The following is a 21181-nucleotide window of genomic DNA, read 5'->3' as shown; positions in this document are numbered from 1 at the left end:
CCCAAATATAATATTTCCTCTTCTGGAGATAAGTACTTCTTATAGATGTTTTTCTACTATTTAATAAAACATGTTGTACCTCTGACAAACAGGATCTCTCTATTCCACAGAACCTTTGAGGAACCATGCTTGGAGCCTCAGAATCTGCAGGCTGGGATGAAATGCTCAGCCAGGGTGAGAGTTTAGTCTGATCATATATGGATACCAGACCTGTCTTGGCCGTATTAGTGCAATCAGTGTCACTCTGGATTGATCTTGGTTTCTTGTTGAGAACCTTTAACAGTAGAAGGGTAGGTAGATGCACAAAGAGAAGTCCTTTCGTCCATGAGATAAGGAACAAGTCCACTGTGAAATGGGGCCTCTTCCCCACCCCCGAGCAATATCTGATGCATTTTGTGCTGGCTGCCAAGGCAAACAGATCAAACCCCAGGCTAAGAATGCCTTGTGGAAGAATCTGGAGTTCAGTTCGCATTCCTAATTTAGAGAAAAATATCTGCTGAAGTCATCTGCCATGGTGTTCTGAATATCTAGAAGGTGAGAAACTGAGATGACTATGTGGCTAGCTACGCACCAATTTCAGGGTTTTATCGCTTTGGCACTGAGATGGGGATGGTTGATATAATACACGCATGCCACGTTGTCTATCATTTATCTTTACTGACTTTTACTTGATTAGTGCTAAAGAAGCATAGGCAAGCATTTTTGAGGGCTCTCAATTCCAGAGAGACTGATGTGGAGAAACTGCTCTTGTAGTGACCATTGTCCCTGTACCTCGTGAGGTCTCAGATGTGCCCCCACCCCAAAAGTGAATGATCTAATGGAGGGGAAATCCAGAAGAATGGAACACCCATGCAGTTCTGTTCCAGGCCTTCCCCCAGTTGAGTGCTTGTAGAACACATTGCGGAACAGAGAGTAACCTGTCTAGACTGCATGCTTGGTCTGCAAACCATTCTGTTATCCCTGTAGTCCTTGGAGGTGTAATCTGGCATGCAGCACTAAAATGACACAATCGGACATGTCCTAGCCGTTGAAGACAATCTCTTACTGTTACTTGAGGACTGCCCTGAATCTTTTAGATAAAATTCACTAAGGCAAGCAACATGCTGGACAGTAGGTATGCTTTGCCTGTCACTGCATCCAGGGATATGCCTATGAAATCTGGATGCTATAGTGGAGTCAAAATGGACTTTTCAAGGTTGATTTGAAGGCCCAGGCTGTGAAATGGGGAACACACGATCTTTACTGACATCAATGCTTCCTGATACAACCTGCCTCTGATGAACCAATACTTTAGGTACAGGAAAACCATTATACACAAACGATGTAGGTTAGCAACTACTACTGCCAGAATCTTTGAAAATACACTCAGTGCTGAAGATGGATCAAAGGGGAACACCATGCATTTATAATGTTCTCAGTTTATTAGGAAATGAAGAAGCTTCTTCTATGAAGGGTGAATAGCGACTTGAAAAATGTGTCTTGTAGGTCGAGAATCACAAACCAGTCTCCTACTTCTAATAAAGGAATCTTTGCTGAAAAGATCACCATCCTGAATTTTTGTTGCTTTACATATTTAAGATGGAAGGTCTAAAACTGGCCTCCACCCTCCATTCTTTTTGGGAACCAGGAAGTACTTTGAATAGAATCCCCTTACCCTGTGTTGCACAGGAACTGGTTCCATTGTTCCCTTATGTACAAGAGATATCACTTTTTGTTCTAGCAAATGATCATGAGGGGATCCCTGAAGAGGGACAGGCAGAGAGAATGGGTAGGAGATTTGAAATGGATACTGTAACCAGATGTTATAGTTTCCAAAACCCATTTGTCTGATGATATGCAACTCCCATGCATCCTGAAAATGGGAGAGACAACATTCAAAAGGAGGGAAGGGGGATAAGATGTTGCAGCTGTAAGACCTTGTTGGTTGGATGGTTGAGATTCTCGACTAAGTCATCAAAACTATCGTATGGGGGACGTGGGTGGCTGAGAAGATGCATCTGTAGCTGAAGAAGGTTTCTTTTTTGAGTATCTTTGTTTCTTGACCAAGGGATTCAGAAGGATATATGCTGAATACAGGGCAGAGCATGTTCTTTGTGCCATCTGAGAACTACCAAATCTCCTTTTATTGACAAGAGTGTAAACCCCTAGGGATTGCAATATGGCTCTCGAGTCCTTTAAAGCATGGAGAGATGTATTTGTCAAGTTCACAAGGTTGTGACTGCCAAAGGGGATACCTTCAACAGTACTCTGAACCTATCTTGGAAAGCCCAACAGATGTAGCCAAGATGCTCTTCTCACAATCACGGCAGTGGAGACAGACCATGCTGCAGTATCTGCTGCATCCAAGGAGGCCTGGAGTGATGTCTTAGTCAGGAGCTGACCTTCTTGTAGAATGGACTTAAACTGGTCCTAATGTTCTTCCAGGAGATGCTCAATAAAAGAACTGAATTTATCATCATTTAAATAGTTGTATTTGGCCATGAACGCCTGATGTTTTGCTGTCCTGCACTGAAGTGTGGCTGAAGACCAAAAAGACTGAGTCTCTTATGGTTCTTACTGTATGGGGTGGACTTTGAGTTATATTGTCTGCCTCATTCATTAATGGTCTGCATGGCAATGGAATTCTGAGTTGGATGAGAAAACAGAAACTCCAATTCCCTAGCTGGAACATCATACTTTGCAGGTAGGCGGTATGATAGCAGAGATTTACCAAACCATCTTAATGGGCTCCACAAGAGCTTCTTTGACTGTAATGGTAATCTTCATAGACTTCGAAGTGTGTAAAATAGCTAGGAGTTTATGGTGGGACTCCTAAACTTGCTCTAAGGGAATTTGCAGCATGTCAACAATCTACTTCATCAGTTCAAGAAAATGCCTGAACTCATCTGCCCTAGAAGATGGTGGAGTATAATGTTTCATCAGGAGATGAGGAAGAAATATTAATAAGAGGTACAACCTCCTTATTGGCCCTTGCTTCTTGCTCCTCACAGGTCTGTTCCTCTGGGACAGGTAGTGGTAAATGGGGTTGAGGAGAATAGGCTCTTCTCTGTTCCCTCCGATGTTGCGAGGACCTTGATATAAATTGTTGGTGACAATGCCCACGGACCCCAACAAGGGCACTCTGGGGCCCAAAAGGCATAGGTGGAGGCAGCCACCTGTGTTCCTGCCATGTGGGTGTCATTTGAAGTCTGTCCTTGTACAATACATCAGTATAGAAGGGAAAGCGATCTGTTCTAGAATAGGATGGTGAACCTGTACCGAAATTTGAGAGTGTGATGAGTCCTTTCCCATATACTCTGGGGTGGGGGTGAGGGAGAGAGAGTTGTTTGGCTTGAAGAATAGATATGGGGGAGGGTGGTACCCTAGGTGATAAAGGAGTCAGTGACCAAGAGAATTCTGATACTGACAAAGCCCAAGCACTTGTTAACAGAGGGGAGCACTGGCTCAGAAGACATGATTAGAACCTTGGGTACCCAAATTCTATCTATCTAAAAACTATCTCTATGAATACAAAGTTTGGTGTGGTGGGCTGCTGGGTTTTTTGAGGAGAGGGTTAGAAAAAACAAAGATAACAATTGTTCCAACAACTATAACACTGAGGTAAGGAACTATAAGAGATCTGAGAAAAAGCTAAATATTAGAGAACAAGCCCATAGCAGACTCTGTCTTGGGCCAAAAGGTAGATCAGAAGGGACAGAGTGGTTTGCCTGTGCAGACCCACATAGCCTCAGCGCAGTGCCCAGAAAGGTGTGGGATATATGAGCAGGCCATACAGGTACTGCTACCAAAAATCTCTGAACAAAGACACAGGCACACCTGAAGTTGAGCCTCCACAGGGACATTATTTGAAAAAGAACCTTATATTCAGGTTTCTATTATTAGTCCTCTTCTATACTAGGTACTTTCAATCTAGGCAAACCATTTTAGAACAACTTTAAAATGTTTGTAATTTCTCCTCCAACCTTACAGGTGCAGAAATAAAACTGACACTACTGAAAATATTATAACCCTCTTTTGAGGGAGTTACTTTTCAATCTGAAGAAATAAGGAACAAATAAAACGTCCATCTTTCTATTTAATTTCAAAACAATTAGAGGCTCGTCATCTACCAAATATATTTCACAATCTGTTTCTACAGGATAGCTACTCCCCAAGGTGAAATGAAAAAGTATAACAAAGTTCTCTTTCTCACATGTTGGACATTAACTAAAATGGACCAATGGCCTCTTCAGCTGAAACTGCTTACATACAATCAATCTCCGTTTCTAATTAGGGTTCTTGTTTGTGGAACTTATTTTCAGATTAAATCTTAAAAAAACCTCTATTCTGAAATTTTTATTATACTGAGATTTTATCTTTGTTGGTTAATCCTAAACTATGGAGGAAACACTAAACCTATTTACAATTTTTTTTTTTTTTTACAATTTTTTATACCAAATGATTATAAAGAGCAATATGTATTGACATTTAGATGCTTAAAAGGGTACATACATTGTGGTACCCTAAAGACACTTGTTAAATACTTATAGTACAACCTGTACAACTTAAAAGTAAAAAAGAAGCTGTAGCAAAATGTGTTTAATGCCGCCAGACAGGCAAGCTAAAGGGTCCCTGTTCAAGGGTTACAAATCAAGTTTTTAAAACTTTTGTTCAATACAGATCTTTATTTCAATAAAATCTCCCCTTTAGGCTGTAACAATCTGTTGACTGCCCTGATATTTGAGCACATTTTAAAAGAGAAGTGGCTCATTAAGATGAATCCATTATATTAAATCACACCAATATTTTCTAACTGGAACAGTTTTTATCAAGCTCTTCCAACACACCCGGGGTTTTTTAAGTGGATATGTTTCCCCTTCCCTCCTCCCCTGTAGTTCTTAGTCAAGAAAGGCTGAACTATGTTTTCATTAAGCTCAAAAAACAAAACAACTAACTACACACTCACCTTTGGAGAAAGGCACACAATTTTTCACTTCTGTGGAATTTCAGTTTAGCAAGCAAAAGTTTTTGAAAGTGAGTCAGAAGAGGGGTTGAAAATGAAAACACTTGAACAACCTAAACTAAACTGCTTTCATTCTGCCAGTTATCATTCCACTATGTTACTCCTGGGGGAATTCTGTGACAAAAGATTTAAAAGTCTGTGCATAATATTTTAAAATTCTGGAAAGTTCTGCATATTTTATTTGTCAAAATAACAAAATATAATCACACTAGTTTCAATTATTTTGATAAATTATTTCAAAATGCCTGTCAGCAAGTATGTCTGTAACAATACAGACAACAAAAGAGATTCCCCCAGGAGTAGAGTTAAAGAAACCCTTATGACAACTCAGTTCCTGTTTCTCTGTTATGTTTTTGCTGGGCATCTCAGTATGGGTGTGTCACACTTGCTAGCTGGGCACATCTTGGGGCAAAATTCTGCCACTCCAGCCTCAGAGAGACACACACCCTCTCCCCCAAAACCTGCTGTGGGGCACACCGCAGCCCAGACACTCACATCCCTCTCCCCTCACCCCCCAGGAGCTAAGCACTTGCCCTGATTTCTAGATATGCTGGGCACACAAATAGCTCCCACTGAAGTCATTTTACAATTATTTTGGGATGTTTTTAGTTGCAAATATTTATGAATAACTAAGATTATACACAAATGACTTTATTCATATGCAATATGTCTTCTGAGCTGGAATTTCTAATATTTAAAACTAGAAGATTACACAAGACTTTTATAGTTGTACAATTTATCTGTTTTATAGTGCAATGAGCTATTAAATTTCTGACCCAATTTAGATTAGTGAGACATTATTCAAATAGCCTTCTATAGGAGCTTGATCCTTCACTCATTGACTTCAGTGGTGCAGGATCAGTACCTAGTTGTGTAGGTCAAAAATTCAAAATCTAAGATCTTTAAAAAACTAAAATTACACATTTAAAAAATTCTACACAAGCAGAACAGGGAAGGAATAACTGGCTGATTTACATCCAATTTCAATTCTATCAGTCTTATCAACCAGCTATGTTACCTCTATAAATAACTTCTTTGGATGTCACAATCCACAACAAGGGGGTTTTCATAAAAGAAAAAGAGAGAAGAAATGTGGGAGAGGGAGAAAGGGACAAAGAGAAGAACTAAGGAAGTGACAAAGCAATAATGATCATGATCTCCCCCCTCCCCAAGGACAGGCTACCAGCGAGTGATGTATTAGCAAATAATAGCACAGGATAAACAGTGTTCTTGATGTACTGAGGGAAATTTTGAATTTAATAGTTTTGTATATATAATCATAATTTAAATGACAATATAAAATTACACTAAATTCTTCTGATCAAGAGTTCTTCATGAAAAGAAGACAGCTTTAAAACTGAAGACTACTTTATAACTGTTATGGAGCCCACTTTTAAAAAAAGAGAACAAACTGAAAGAAACAGTCACACACATTCTCAGCTCTTTTAAAAAAGAGTGATGAAAAAACTCCTGCATTTTGATTCATGCAGGCTGAAATCTGCACTACGTGAACCCTACTGAATCAGAGTGGGGCTAAGCTCTGCCATCATGATTCAAATTGCAGGACTGGGGCCTTAACTCATTTATAGAATCTACTAATGACTTAAAATTACACAGATTTTTAAGTAAAAACCCAAGGTCAGGGTTATGTGTTATTCGCACAAGAGATGACAACCTCACAAACCCCCGAAACAAAGTACATGTTGCTTCCTACTCCTGATTAGGACCCAGAAATTGGATGGCAAAGGGTAATAATTTTTTCTTTTGTTTTTCATGTACTTCATTTTCTAAATATATTTATAATTTTAAGTCAACCTAAATGTGGTTTTGGTAAGGTGCAATTGTGCAGAAAGCCAGTAAAATTGTATAATTTCAGTCCCACTTAAGGAATCATAAAGGGGTTTCAGTGCTTCTATATCCTGATGACAACTTTTCCAACCTAGCACTAAAAGTTTCCCAAATCTGGTGAACAATTCCCAGATAAAGATTTATTTATTTATTTATTTATTTAAAAACAGTGCTTCTATATCCTGAGAAATTTCCCCAAACCTGGGAATTTGTGAGTAAAATGTTTCAACTTGGGAAATTGGGAATTTTCATTCAAAACATTTTACTCAAAAATTCTCAGATTTTGGGAAATTTCCCAGGATATAGAAGCACTGTTTCAGAAGGATTGAAATGGTACATAGATCTCTGTCAGGTTCTCTACGCTGGGGGGAATTTCACCCTGGACAATTTATGGCTTAATTCTACTGCCACCAAACACCAGGAGCAGGAAAAACCATTGGGATTTAAAAAAGTTTCAGGTCATGTTTATAATACCTTGATTTTACAAAGCACTTTTTATCCCCATAGATCTCAAATCACTCTACAGAGAACATCAGTATCATTATTTATCCCCATTTACGAATCAGGAACTCAGGTACAATGCAGGACATGATTTGCCCAAGGTCACCAAGCAATGCAGTAGCAGAGCTGCAGAATGACCCTGAATTGTCTCCTGAATGCCAGCCCAGTGCTCTAATCTCTAGGTTACCCTGCCTTCCCCCGTTTGTAAAATATACCTCCAAAAGCCTTCCTTATTCTCTTATCCAGTTAATAACCACTGAATTTGTTTCATGTGTTTCCAATGGATATTAAAATAAAAATGCATTTTGGGGTCTTATTGGTTTACTATAGGTGTAAAACACTCAGACCCCAGTAATGAGTGAGACATAATAACCTGAATATTATTATAGATGATGTTCGAAGACTTTGGTGAACAATATTTCCCTGCTACAACATACCAAAGATAAATACAAAAAATACTTGTGTACATCTAATGAGGCCTAAAAAAAATATTTGTCAAGACTATATTATCTTAAATTAGAATTCAGAGGACATTATCCATCAGACGATAATCTAAAAGGAAAATCAAATTTTATTCAAAGCTAGTTCCCTAGAAATTTTTGTGTTTTCTTTACAAAATGAAATTAAATTAAAAGACTTGAAATCTGTGTTTTGAGTAAAAAGTGTGCTACGTACCTGTTGTATGTTTCTTTGTGACTGTAAACTGGACTGCAGCCTTCTCAACAGAGGAACACCATTCCTAGACAGTCTTTTAAGTAACCAGTAACTGTGTACTCTTTCAACAAACTGCTTCTTCCGTTGAATGGCCACCTGATTCATAATTTTATTTAATCTAAAATGTGGAAAAACTGAAAGTTTAATTTTTGCAGCAAAGCATCAAACAAGTTTTTGGTTATGGAAATTAAATATCAGAGTTTTCATTTCTATCAAGATATTTTGTATACTACAACAATATGGCACTAACATTTATTACAAAGTCTCTTTGGACTATATTGCTCTGATTTTATCTGATTGCTAAAATAAATAAAATCTTTAGCAGCAGCTACTCAACATTTTAGTTTCTATCAAATTACACATTATGATACTAATATATGAAGGTGTGTAAATTTTCATGAGTTATTAATCCAGGCATAAAAAAATGCTCTCAGATTAAATTTGACAGCAAAATCTCAGCAGTAGATTTTTTTTTTTAAAAGGTTGATATTTAATCCTAACCTCCTGTAATTAATTTTTAGGGCCCTAAAGCCCTATACAAATTTTCAGATGAATGTTTTGTGTGTTCATTACATACTACTGTGTGTATTTAGTTTATTTTTTAAAAAAAGATATATTTTTAGCTTTTTCTAAAAATTTTAAATGCACCTTGGATATTAAAATGTCAATTAAAAAAAACTCCTCTAGATCTATTTTTTTTAAGTGCCTAGAAGAGAGACTTTTCTGAAGAAAAAAGCAATTTGAAAATCAAAATATCAGAACACTGATACCATAGTAGTGCACACACAGCCTCAAGGGAACTTATGTATACATAGGAGCTGCAAGACTCGGTCATCAAATAGCAATTATGGGACACTTTCTCAAGGTAAAACAACCAAACATTTTAAAGGATTCTTAAAATAGAACATGATGTATTTTGTTCAGTTCAATAGTCAAACTAAAAGAGTTAGGCGTTTCTTAGTGGATAATCTGTGTAATGTATTTACAAAAAAGTTAATAAAGGTAAAAGAACACGTCACTCACCTTCTGCTCCACTTCAGGTACGCACAAGCCTCTTGAGCCCTTGATCGGAGATTTTTCCATCAGCAGCATCCATTCAGCCTGCACGAGCGCTCTAGACAACCCTGTGCCACAAGGGTATATAGGGCTGTGTGGGCAAACTGCCCTCAGTTCCTTCTCTAGCCAAACATCCAGCAAGAACAGTCCAAAGCAGAGTGGACGGAGGGCGAGTAGTGGAGCACCCACAAGGACACACACCTCAAAGAACCACAGTTACTGCACAATGAGAGAAGCTTTTTCTTCTTCAATGAATAGTGTCCCAATGGGTGCTCCACTTCAGGTGACTCTCCAACAGTATCCTCACATGGAGGAAGAAGCTTCAGAATCAAGTCCAGGACTGAAGCTCATGTAACAGAACCAAGTTCTGCACCAGATCTGATGGAGTGAACCAAGGCACAGAGTTTAGAAAACGTATGCACTGAAGCCCATGTAGCAGCTCTGCATATCTGTGAAACACCTGTGCTCTGGTAGTGTCCTTTTATCCTTTGGGGAGGCAAAACACCAGCTGCATCGTAGCAAGCAGTAATACACTCAGAGATCCATCTCAAAAGTCCTCTGAAGAGACTGTGGACCTCTCTGAACTTTCTGCATTGGAGACACAGTCTAGGTAATTTCCAAAATTGCTTGGTCTTATCCAGATAAAAGGCCGATGCCCACTGTACAGCTAACATATGAAGAAAAGTCCCCTGCTGATATTTATGTGGTTTGGGGGGGGGGGGGGGAATACAGGTAGATGGATAGAATAGGGTGCTCCCAACCTAACAGTGATGTGTTCATTGTCACAGTTATTGCTGGAACTGGGCAGATGAAAAGGACACCTGCACAAACTTTGTGCTGATCTTCCACCAATCCAGGGAGTTCTTCAGTTGGCAGAAAACTGTGACCTGTTTGCCCAACTTAACTCTGGATGAGGAATAAGACTTCATGAACCAGCCTTAAAAGAAGTCAAGGCGTAATCCTGCATTCTTGGTCACGAAGGTGCAAGCTGCCACATGACCCAGGAGCTGCAAGCCATTCCTTACTATAATACTAGGGCTTCCCTGAATTGTCAAACCCAGATTCAACAAAGATATCATCTGTCTGTGGGAGGGAAGTTCCTGGCTGCCAACAAATCCAAATATGCCCCATGGAATTGTATTCTCTGTACCGGAGCTAACTTGGACTTCTTTACAATAAGTTGGAGACCAAACTCCTTGAAGAGGGAGAGACCTGTCTGGCTGTAAGTCAGTATGATGTCGTAAAATTGGCCCTTATGTAACCAGTTGTCAAGATATGGGAAAACCAAAATTGCTTCTTACAAAGGTAAGCAGCCAATCCTGCTTCGTGAACACCCTTGGGGCTGAAGAGAGATCTAGATAGGACCAAACAATTTCAGAAATCACCTAGACTCTTTGTCACCAACGTAGGAAAATCAAAGGAGTGCACAATCTCTTCAAGGGACTGCTGAGATGGACCTCTGATGTGTTACTGCTTGCTATGATGAAGCTGGTGTTTTGCCTCCCCAAAGGATAATAGCACATTATACCAGATCACGAATACTCAGTAATGAAAATGATCTTGGGCCCATGGTGAAGTACAAGTATCTGCTGTGTGCCAGAATCACCATCCGGAACTTTTCAGACTTTACAAACTTGTTCAGTCGTCTCAGCTCTAAGATCAGTCTCCACTCTCCAGCATTCTTTGGCATGAGAAAATGGAGTAAAACCCTTTCCCCCGAGGGGATGGGACTGGTTCTATTGCTCCTAAACAAAGGACGGAGTGTACTTCTTGACTTAATATAGTCTTGTAAAAAAGGTCCCTGAAGAAAGATGGAGAAGAGGGATGAATGTGGAGGGATGTGAAATGGATGTTATAGCCCAATGTTATAACACCCATGACCTGTTGTAATACACTGCCAGGCCTTCCGAAAATGGGATGGGCAGTCTCCTGAAGTGGGGAAGGAGGCAAAAGGTTGCAGCTGCAAACTAGAAGTGAGGAAGAAGTCGAGCCCTCAATCTGTCAAAACTATTGTTCTGATAATGGCTGGGTACTAGGTGAAGGAGGTTAGGAAGTTCTTTTCCTCAAGAATCTGTTCTTTTCTAGCAGGTTAAGAGGTTCTGTGAAAACCAGAGTACTGAGTTGAATGCAATCTCTGGGCAGTCTGAGGCCTGCTAAATCTCCTTGTTTGTAGGGGTGTATATATACAGAGACCTCAACGTGGTCCTAGAGTCTTTCAGTTTCTGCATGGTCCCATCCACAGCTCTCAAGAAAAGCTTCTCATCATCAAATGGAAGGTCCTCAACCACATTCTGAGACTCTCTCAGGAATCTCGCCAACTGGAACCATGGCACCCTGCACATGAGGGCAAGACAAGTAGTAATTCTTCCACTCTACTCACACTGATAAGGCCTCAACTTGAGTACTATGTCCAGTTCTGGGCATCACACTTCAGGTAAGATCTAGATAAACTGGAGAAAGTCCAGAGGAGAACAACAAAAATGAGTGCAAAACATGACCTATGAGGAAAGATTGAAAAAATTTGATTTGTTTAGTCTGGAGAGGACTAAGTGGGGTCTTCAAGTATGTAAATGGTTGTTACAAAAGAAGAGGATGATAAATTGTTCTCCTTAATCACCAAGGAAAGAAGTAATAATGGGCTTAAATTGCAGCAAGCAAGATTTAGGTTAGATATTAGGAAAAATTCCTAACTGTAAGAGTAGCTAAGCACTGCAACAAATTATCTAAGGAGGCTGTGGAATCTCTGTCATTAGAGGTTTTAAGAACAGGTTAGACAAACACCTGTCCCGGATGGTCTAGAATAGATAATACTCAGTCCTGCCTCAATGCAGGACTAGATGACCTATCAAGGTCCCTTCTAGTTCTACGTTTCTATAATTAAAAAAAAATAGAGAGAAAGAGATACCTATCTCATAGAACTGGAAGGTCACTGAGTCCAGCCCCTGGCCTTCACTAGCAGGACCAAGTACTGATTTTTGCCCCAGATCCCTAAGTGGCCCCCCTCAAGGACTAAACTCACAACCCTGGGTTTAGCAGGCCAATGCTCAAATCACTGAGCTATCCCTCCCCCCCATTCTATGACAACTGCTATGGAGATGAATCTAGCAGCAGTGTCCAGGGCACCCAAGGACGCTTGGAAAGAGGTTTTAGCTAAAGACTCTACTTAATGACAACCTGGAATTGTTCTCTATGCTCCTGTGGAAGTTGTAAAGTAAAGGATGCAAATTTGTTGTAATTCATGTAGTCATTCAGGCAACAATGGCCAAGTTAGTTTGCGAGCCGGAACTCAAAGGTCCTGAGGAGGCCTTCTGTCCATGAAGGTTTCACTTCTCTGTTCCTTGGCATAAGGAGCAGACCTGGAGTAATGCTGTCTACCCTGCCTGTTTGCAGCATCCACCACCAGGGAATTAGTTTGGGTGTGGGAAAACAAAAATCATGAGTCCCTACGGGGCAACATAATATTTCTTATATGCCAGTTTACAAATTGGTGGTATGGTGGCAAGAGTTTGCCACACAGTTTTTGCTGGATCCAGGAGCACTTCATTAATAGGTAACACAACCTGGATAGGTGTCACTGACTGCAAAATGTCCAGGAGCTTGTGACGCGAGTCTTTAACCTCCTCCACTGGTATCTGGATAGTGTCTGTAACCCTCTCTGCAAGGGCCAGGAATTGACGACAATCATCAGCCACCGATGGTGGCAGAGGCGTCACTGTCTCGTCCGGCGATGAAGACACAATCGGAAGAGGTAGGCTCTTTGTCCGTCCTAGTTTCCTGTTCCTCAAAGGTCTCCTTGTGTTGGGGGTTTGCTGGAGAAGATTGTGTGACCCTGGTGCAGTGAAGCCAGATGTCTGGCAAACTGTTGCTGATATGCCGGGCAAGGAACTCAATATGGAAATTAGAAAGGCCCATAGAGGAGAGGAGATGGTACCCAGGACTGATCCCACCATCCCTGATGTGGATAAGGATCTTCCCCTTCTCAGTTGAGACCTCAGCGGAAATTGGAGGGTCACTTAACGTGTTCAGAGACAGACGTACATGGGTGTATCCTGACCTGACCTGGAACGGTCAAAGGGAACGTTCCATCAGCAGCAGCTTCAGTTTGGTCTCCCAAGCTCTAGAGTTTAGAGCCAGGACAAAGTTACACTTTTGGGAGATATGGAACTCCTTCAAGCAACTGGTACACTCACAGTGGCCGTTGGTGATCGGGAGAGCCTCCCAACAAGAGAGGCAGCATTTGAAACCTGGCAAGCCAGGCCTACTCACCTAGGCCAAATAAAAAATAAAAATAAAAAAAAAAAAATTAAGAGAGAGAGAGAAGGGGGGAGGACTGAAACCTCTCAACTACGTAATTATTTCTATACTAACAAACAAACAGACAACTACAAAACATGCTGAGACATGCACAAGTTGGATCCCTTAGAGCTCTGTCTCAGGCCAAGGTGGCAGAGAAGGAACAAAGGGCAGTTCACCTATGCAGCCCGATGCATCCTTGGACTGCAGCAGAAGATTGGATATAGCACATGTGTGGGTCAGACAGACACAACTAACAGAAAAATCTCCAATCAAGGGCTTGAGGGGGCATATGTAACTAAAGTGGAGCACCCACAGTGACACTACTCAAAGAAGTAGTTGTAGTTTCACTCACTGCCAGTGGTAAACAGTTTAGCAAGCAAGTTCATTTCTCAGTGTCAGACCTCTATCCAAGTCTAGATCACTTTTGACGTGCTGAAAGATGATTAATTTATCTGTAACTACTGTTCTCTGAAGATAATCAAAATAGATCCCCAGCTTTTAGGCCTACTATTGCATGCAAATGAGATGGGAACACACAAAATTCTAAAGCAGTTCATGCAAACAGGTGCTGTTTTATTTTGAGTCCCTGCAACGGAACGCGAAAGCTTTACAAGGCTCTAAGGGTTACAGAAACCTCATCTCTGTGGGAAGGAGTGTTAACAGTGAACGGAAACATGTTAACTTTCTCTTCAGTAAGATATTATAACAAATGTCAGTCCATCGAAAGTAAAACACTAAGGATGTTTGAATAAAACAAAATATTGCAACAAGCAGTAGCAACTGCAGAAAAGGTGTTTGATTTTGTACATGAGTATTAAACATTTTTAGTAGAGGTATAAGATACCTGCATATATTTTGTTTTTGTTTTTCTGTTAACATAAAGAATGAGACAGGTTTTTGGTTTTGTTTTTTTTGTTTTTGGGGGGCGGGAGGGGTTAAAGAAAAGGGAAATGCGAAAACGAAAAACTAAAGTTACAAAAGCTTGGGCCTAGAAAGAGGTCCTATATCTCTGACAGACAAGCCAAATTATCTGGAAGCTATGGGTAAACTTTTCAAAAGTGCTAAAGCAATTTAGGCTCCTAAGTACCAGTGACATTTAATGACTAAATTATATGTAACTTAAAATGCTCTTGAAAATTTTACTTTAAATGAAAGCAATACTGCTAAGCAAGCATGTAGATATGTAGCTGCTTTGCAAATCTCCTGGATGGGGGGACGGGGGAGAGGAGGGGAAAAGGAAAGACCCTGAGGGAAAATCAGAGGCTGGCTGCCATAACAGACTTTTCTGATATGAAACAGGCTTTAAGACCATACTTAGCTGATAAGCAACACAGTAAAAAATACAATTAAATAACTGCTTTGACATGGTTCTCATGCAGACAGAAAAACCTCTTCAACTGAGTCAAAAATCTGGGTCAAAACTAAACCAACTTGAAGACACCCAAGCAACCACAACTTGAGCTGCTTGTGTGATCAGATGTGGTGAGACTAAACCACAAAGTCCTGATCAGGTTTAAGAAATGTATTTGTTAATCTAGTAAGGGACTACAGGATTCCTGGAGCATGTGTGTCTCCCAAGCATAGGCAGGACATTTGCTATCAAAGGTAACAGAAAGCAGTATACAACAGCTTCCCTTCACAGTGAGTAAAAAGGAGTAAATTTGCCAGTGCAAGATCTTCTCAATGGCCCATGCAAACAAATCACAGGCCATTCAGATGTTTCAACCATTTATTTCCATCATGTTCCTGCTCAGAACAGATATGGACCACTAACCCTGAGTTTATGTTTCCATTACCAGTAAAGCACAGCAAAGGGGTCGGCAACCTTAGACATGCAGCTCTTGGGCCCGGACCCATTTGTTTACCAGCCACCTCCGCAGGTTCGCCGCTCCAGGCCAATGGGGGAAGCCGCAGCCAGTACATCCCTCGGCCCATGCCGCTTCCCTCTGCCCCAACTGGCTCTGAGCAGCGGACCTTGGGCAGTGGGAGCCGTGATCAGCCAAACCTGTCGAGGCAGCAGGTAAACAAACTGGTCCGGCCTGCCAGGGTGCCAGAGGTTGCCGACCCTGGCATAGCCTGTCTTTGACAGGGAAAAAAAAGGAGAGAGAGAGAGAGAGAGAGAACCTGATTAGCTACATGGCCATTTGGAACGCCTTGTGGAACTCTTCTCAATCCCAAACTCTCAGGACTTCCACCATGGTAATTGTGGTCCAAATCTTCTCTGCTTGTTCACAGAAAACATAGTGGATCAACTGTCCATTTGAATCAGGTCCTCCTTTTAGGATAGCAGGTTTATTAAAGCCCTTTGTGCATTAAGGAATAGTTGCAGCCACAAAATGTTTAGTTCCTGAAGAGACTAAGGACCAAATTTCCAGAAGTGCTGGATACTTGGAACAGTTATAATAGCTAATGGGAGCAGCAGATACACATTTTCCTAGGCAGAATGTTCTTGATCATGTTCAAGGTAATAAGCTGAGATGTGTATGTACTACAGTTGTCTTTGGGGGAACAAACCAAGACTTATCTTTATCTCTAGTAGCTCCAGAACCCTAATGGTAGTATAGAATGGTTGGAACCCTTCCAAGATATTGTCCTTGACCTGCATATCAGAATACAGTTGCAAGACAAATTCAGTTTTATCCTGTGGATGTCACTAGTGCATGTGTGTGACAAATTACAGCCACATGATGAACTGCATAGAGACCAGGATTCAAGAAAGCATTTAACTATGTGCAGTCCTATTCAGCAAAGCAGTGGACGTAAACGAACACATACTTAAGTGCCATTCTTGCAAAGGAAAACTTCTGCCACTGATTCATCTCAGCTAGGACTACTGCTATCATTTCAAACCTCCTGCAGCTTCCAAACTGACATTTTTCATAAACAATCTGATCATATAAGTTTCATGGATTCGCCACCGTCACCGCCTCCTCCCCACAAGGTATTTTTATACACAGATATTATAATTCTAGTAATAATCTAAAGCTCTTCCAGAAGCAAACAGTGTATACACCATCAGAAAGCTGGAAGTTTGCCATACCAGTACTCCTAGTGTAAATGCAGCTTACCCAAGCAAAAAAGAGTGCTTTTATTGGTACAGACTTGCATCAGTTCCCAGCTATATCAGCCAAGCACTTTTTTGCCAGTATAACTTTGTACACACTAGGACTTTTACTGATATAAAAATCAGAGCTGTCAAGTGATTAAAAAAAATCATGATTAATCGCGCTGTTAAACAATAATAGAATACCATTTGTTTAATTATTTTTGGATGTTTTCTACATTTTCGAATATATTGATTTCAGTTACAACACAGAATACAAAGTGTACAGTGCTCATTTCCATCTTCATTTTTATCACAAATATTTGCACTGTAAAAAACAAAAGAAATACTATTTTCAATTCATCTAGTAAGTACTGTAGTGCAATCTCTTGATCACAAAAGCTGAACTTACAAATGTCAAATTATGTACAAAAAATGACTGCATTCAAAAATAAAACAATGTAAAACGTTTCGGCATCTGAATCTTGCTCTTTTATGACTTCTGAAAGCACACCTCGTCCCTCTCAGATTTTGGATAGCACTTCAGATTCTTAAACCTTGGGTTGAGTGCTGTAGCTATTTTTAGAAATCTCACATTGATACCTTCACCGCATTTTGTCAAATCTGCAGCGAAAGTGTTCTTAAAATGAACAAGATGTGCTGGGTCATCATCCAAAATTGCTGTAACATGAAATCTATGGCAGAATGCGAGTAAAACAGAGCAGGGGACATGAAATTCTCCCCCAAGGAGTTCAGTCACAAATTTAATTAACACACTTTTTCTTAAATGATCATCATCAGCATGGAAGCATGTTCTCCGGAATGGTGGCTGAATCACGAAGGAGCACACAAATGTTTAGCATATCTGGCACTTAAATACCTTGCAACGCTGGCTACAAACGCGCCATGTGAACGCATGTATGCGCTTTCAGGTGACTTTGTAAATAGGAAGCAGGCAGCAGTAACTCCCGTAAATGTAAACAAACTTGTTTGTCTTAGTGATTGGCTGAAGAAGAAGTAGGACTAAGTGGACTTGTAGGCTCTAAAGGTTTACATTGTTTTGTTTTTCAGTGCAGTTAGAAAACAAAATAAAAAAATCTACATTTGTAAGTTACACTTTAACGATAGAGACTGTACTACAGTACTTATATGAGGTGAACTGAAAAATACTGTTTCTTTCATTTATCATATTTACAGTGCAAATATTTGTAATAAAAAATAATATAAAGTGATCACTGTAAACTTTGTACTCTGTGTGGTAATAGAAATCAATATATTTGAAAATGTAGAAAAACATCCAAAAATATTTAATAAATTTCAATTGGTATTCTATTGTTTAAACAGTGTGATTGTGATTAATGTTTTTAATCACAGTTAATATTTCTGAGTTAATCGCATGAGAGAACTATGATTAAATCGACAGTCCTAACAAAAATGCACCCGGGGAGGTGGAGGGGGACAACAGCATAGTCCTAACCAACATTACTATACTAACAGAAGTTTCAAGTGTAGACCAGGCCTCAAAGAAATGTAGAGGTAGGAGATTAATGGGAAGAGTTCTCATGCAGGCACTAAAAGTGTATGATAAACATAAGTTTTTGCTCTGATCTGGAAGAATCTCTGCAGGAAAGGTAGGTCAATCTCCACATTTGTGCAATTCTTGACCTCTCTTCTGAGACTGCTGACACGGGTGCCAAATGTGTTAACATTACTATGGAGCACGTGTATAACATATATATTATAGATAAAAACAAACTTCAAAATTCAGTATCTTAAAGCCTTTCTGTATTGTTTACCTCTTAGAGAGTTGTAAAAGGAAAGTAGTTCTGTTCCATTAGTTTCAGCAGCCCTCCATGTATAATTGGTCCTGTCTAATAGGACCAGATTTTGAGGTTCCGAATTGTTGTTCTAGATAGAAACCAATAGCATAAATGCATGTGCTACCATCCTCACACTGGCCATTTTCTAAAGCAGGGCTTCTCAAACTGGGGGTCAGGAGGTTATTACATGGGGGGGTTGTGAGTCATCAAACTCCACCCCAAGCCCTGCTTTGCATTCAGCATTTATAATGGTGTTATTAATTAAAAACTTTTTTATATATTTAAGGGCGGGGGTCGCACTCAAAGGCTTGCTATGTGCAAGGGGTCACCAGTACAAAAGTTTGAGAGCCACTATTCTAAAGCTATTTCGTCAGACTACAACCTTTTAATTTCTTGAGTTTCCCCTGGCAGGCCCCCTGCTAGTTTCCCCTTTCCTGGACTCCACTCCAAAACCACTAAGATGTCTAAACATTTTCACAACTGTTATATTTGTTTCACAGCCTTACAGTTCTGCTTGCAGTCTGAGTATTGTGACATTACTCTAACTGTGGAACTAGGATATACTGAAGTCCTACTCATAATTTGTTATTTGGGGATTTACCTAATGGTTGTCAATGGGAGCTGCACATATATTGCATATGCGTGACAAAAACCGGGAACTTAAGCTATGAGTGAATGTTGGCTTGAAAACAATTGAATCCAGAAAAGGATTTTGGTTCTGTTTGATTTTTTTGAAGTGTTTGAAATACTGTAACTTAGGTAGGTGCACCTAAAGGACAAGTTTCTCTCTAATGGAGGATAATTTCTTTATTAAATTATGTTTTCATGCACTGCCATTGGGAGGCCAAGCAATCTCACAGAACACCTCCCCCATTCATAATTATGTCGACCAGTTCCTCTCTGTTTCAATTACATACCACCACTATGGCAGCTATAGTTATTAGTTACATGAAAAAGTAACGTATTTTTAGTTGCCCTTTAGATGTTATGCAGCAGCTTGTAATAAGGAAAGCCAGAACTATAAAGACCAGCCAGTTCTCTTCTACTGTAGCAACTGCTCCAAAGACCAGTTTGAGAACCACTAATCTAAAGGAACCAGATAAATATTTAAATATGTAGGCCCATTCCCGTGACATACTGTGCACCCAAAGCTTCTATTGGCTTCAATGGCACATGCCCATTTTGGCAATTTGTATAAGTAAATCCACAATGAACAAACACTAGTTTTATGAAGTCTTCAGGCAGAAACAAAACAAATGGAAAATATTTGCATAACAGTGCACATTACACAAATAAACAATAAAGAGAAAGATGTATTACAGCCTCCGCTTCCTCAGAAAGACTGCTCCATCTTCATAACTTTTTATATACCAAAGGGGAAAAAAAACACACTCAAGCATTTTGTAAAAGGAGGCTGATGCATAGGATTTATTATTCAAGCTGTTACAGTAGTTTATTTGTTGCTCAGCAGAATTGTTTTATTTATTTTAACAGAATCAAATATAACCTGTTAAGACTTTTCTGCAGTCTCCCAGGGTGGGAGGGAAATCTTTAAAACTTTTGAAAAATGTTACTGAATATAACCAGAGAATGTTTCTTGTAGGGACATTAGAAGTAAAGAGTATCTAAATAATGGGAGTTTTGGGTATAAAAACAAACGTTCTCTCAAGTGATCACTGGAGGAAATATGTGGAAATCAAAATTCACATTAGACAATGGTAAAGGAAATATGCTATCTGTGCAAATTAATGTGGATCTTTTTAACACAATGCCACACAATTCACTTTAACTGGTAACTTTACTGATGGTATCTGATTAAGAGACTAATATCAAATAGCAGGAGTATGGCAGTTCAAGATTAAGGACTCAGTTATAAGAACTATGTAAGAAAGTTTGTGCAGCACCTGCCTACACTACACATTTACTAGGTTTCAAAATGCACAGACTAGCTAAAATGAGATGCTTCCTACAAAAATGCAAACGTATATTTTTCCAGTATAATTACATGAACCAAACTTATGTGGTGGTCACTCCCTCTTCTTGTATATGGATATCACAAAGGATCAAATTTTCAGTTAAGTTGTATGATTGAAAAGGACACTTAACTTGAAATCTAATCAGTTTTGAAATATGAACACACGCTAAAATTTCAGGTACCATTTCTATTCCTGAGTTTCCTTCATTCCTGCCTATTTTTTATGACTTTACAATCTTGTTTGTTCTTTCCTCCCCTGCTGTTATGTTAAGAGACCCACAAAAAATAACAAGCAAAACTGCCTAAATGAAATATAGTAGCTAACTAAACCAATATATTGCTGACTTTCTACTGACCCAGCACTGATGCTATTATACACACACAGAAAAGGAGACAAATTTGTGTCCATTCCATTCCAACTTCCGTATTTCCCAAACAGTAAAGGTTTCTATATATAAAAGGATGAAATTTTATTTTACTATACTTCTTACATAACGGAAAGAAAGATATGGAAATATGACATTTCAATAATTTTCCACTATTAAAGGTTAAAAATATAACTATAGGAAGTGAAATTAAATCACGTTGAAGTTTAATTACATTTGAATTTCTGATTATCTAGTGTTTGAGATTAATTATTTTAGTATTTTAAAAGGAAATAAGGTGATCTTCAAAAAGAATCCCAAGAGATTCTTAACAGAATACACAGCAACTCACAGAAAGAAATAAGGCCCTGATCCTACAAAGAAACATGCACGTTCTTAACTTTATACACTTCCAGTAGCCCCAGTGAAGTTAACAGAAGTAGAGCTTTCAGGAAAACGGAATTTCTGCCCCACAGAAAATTGTGTGCCAATTCAGAATGAACAGTAAGCACCTCAATAGTTTTTTGGCAGGACAAATTCTGAAAAATTCTGTTTTGTGAG

The 21181-nt window shown here is 39.5% G+C and overlaps 1 protein-coding gene across 5 annotated transcripts in view; it reads right to left on the bottom strand.

Moving 5' to 3' along the window:
• Positions 1-21181, bottom strand: part of BRD1 (bromodomain containing 1) — a 112101-nt gene that overhangs the window by 71154 nt on the left and 19766 nt on the right. For 3 of the 5 annotated variants that reach the window (XM_030549244.1, XM_030549243.1, XM_030549242.1), the window contains exon 3: positions 8027-8183. The exons of 1 other annotated variant lie outside the window; for it this stretch is intronic. In XM_030549244.1, coding sequence (XP_030405104.1) covers positions 8027-8183 — 157 coding nt within the window. Of the gene's footprint in view, positions 1-8026; positions 8184-9088; positions 9183-21181 lie in introns of those variants that run through there. One more of the 5 variants, XM_030549245.1, reaches the window with a different exon arrangement.

This window comes from Gopherus evgoodei, chromosome 1 (genome assembly GCF_007399415.2).
Source record: "Gopherus evgoodei ecotype Sinaloan lineage chromosome 1, rGopEvg1_v1.p, whole genome shotgun sequence".
Classification (NCBI taxonomy): domain Eukaryota; kingdom Metazoa; phylum Chordata; order Testudines; family Testudinidae; genus Gopherus; species Gopherus evgoodei.
This window is presented reverse-complemented; position numbering and strand designations above follow the sequence as displayed.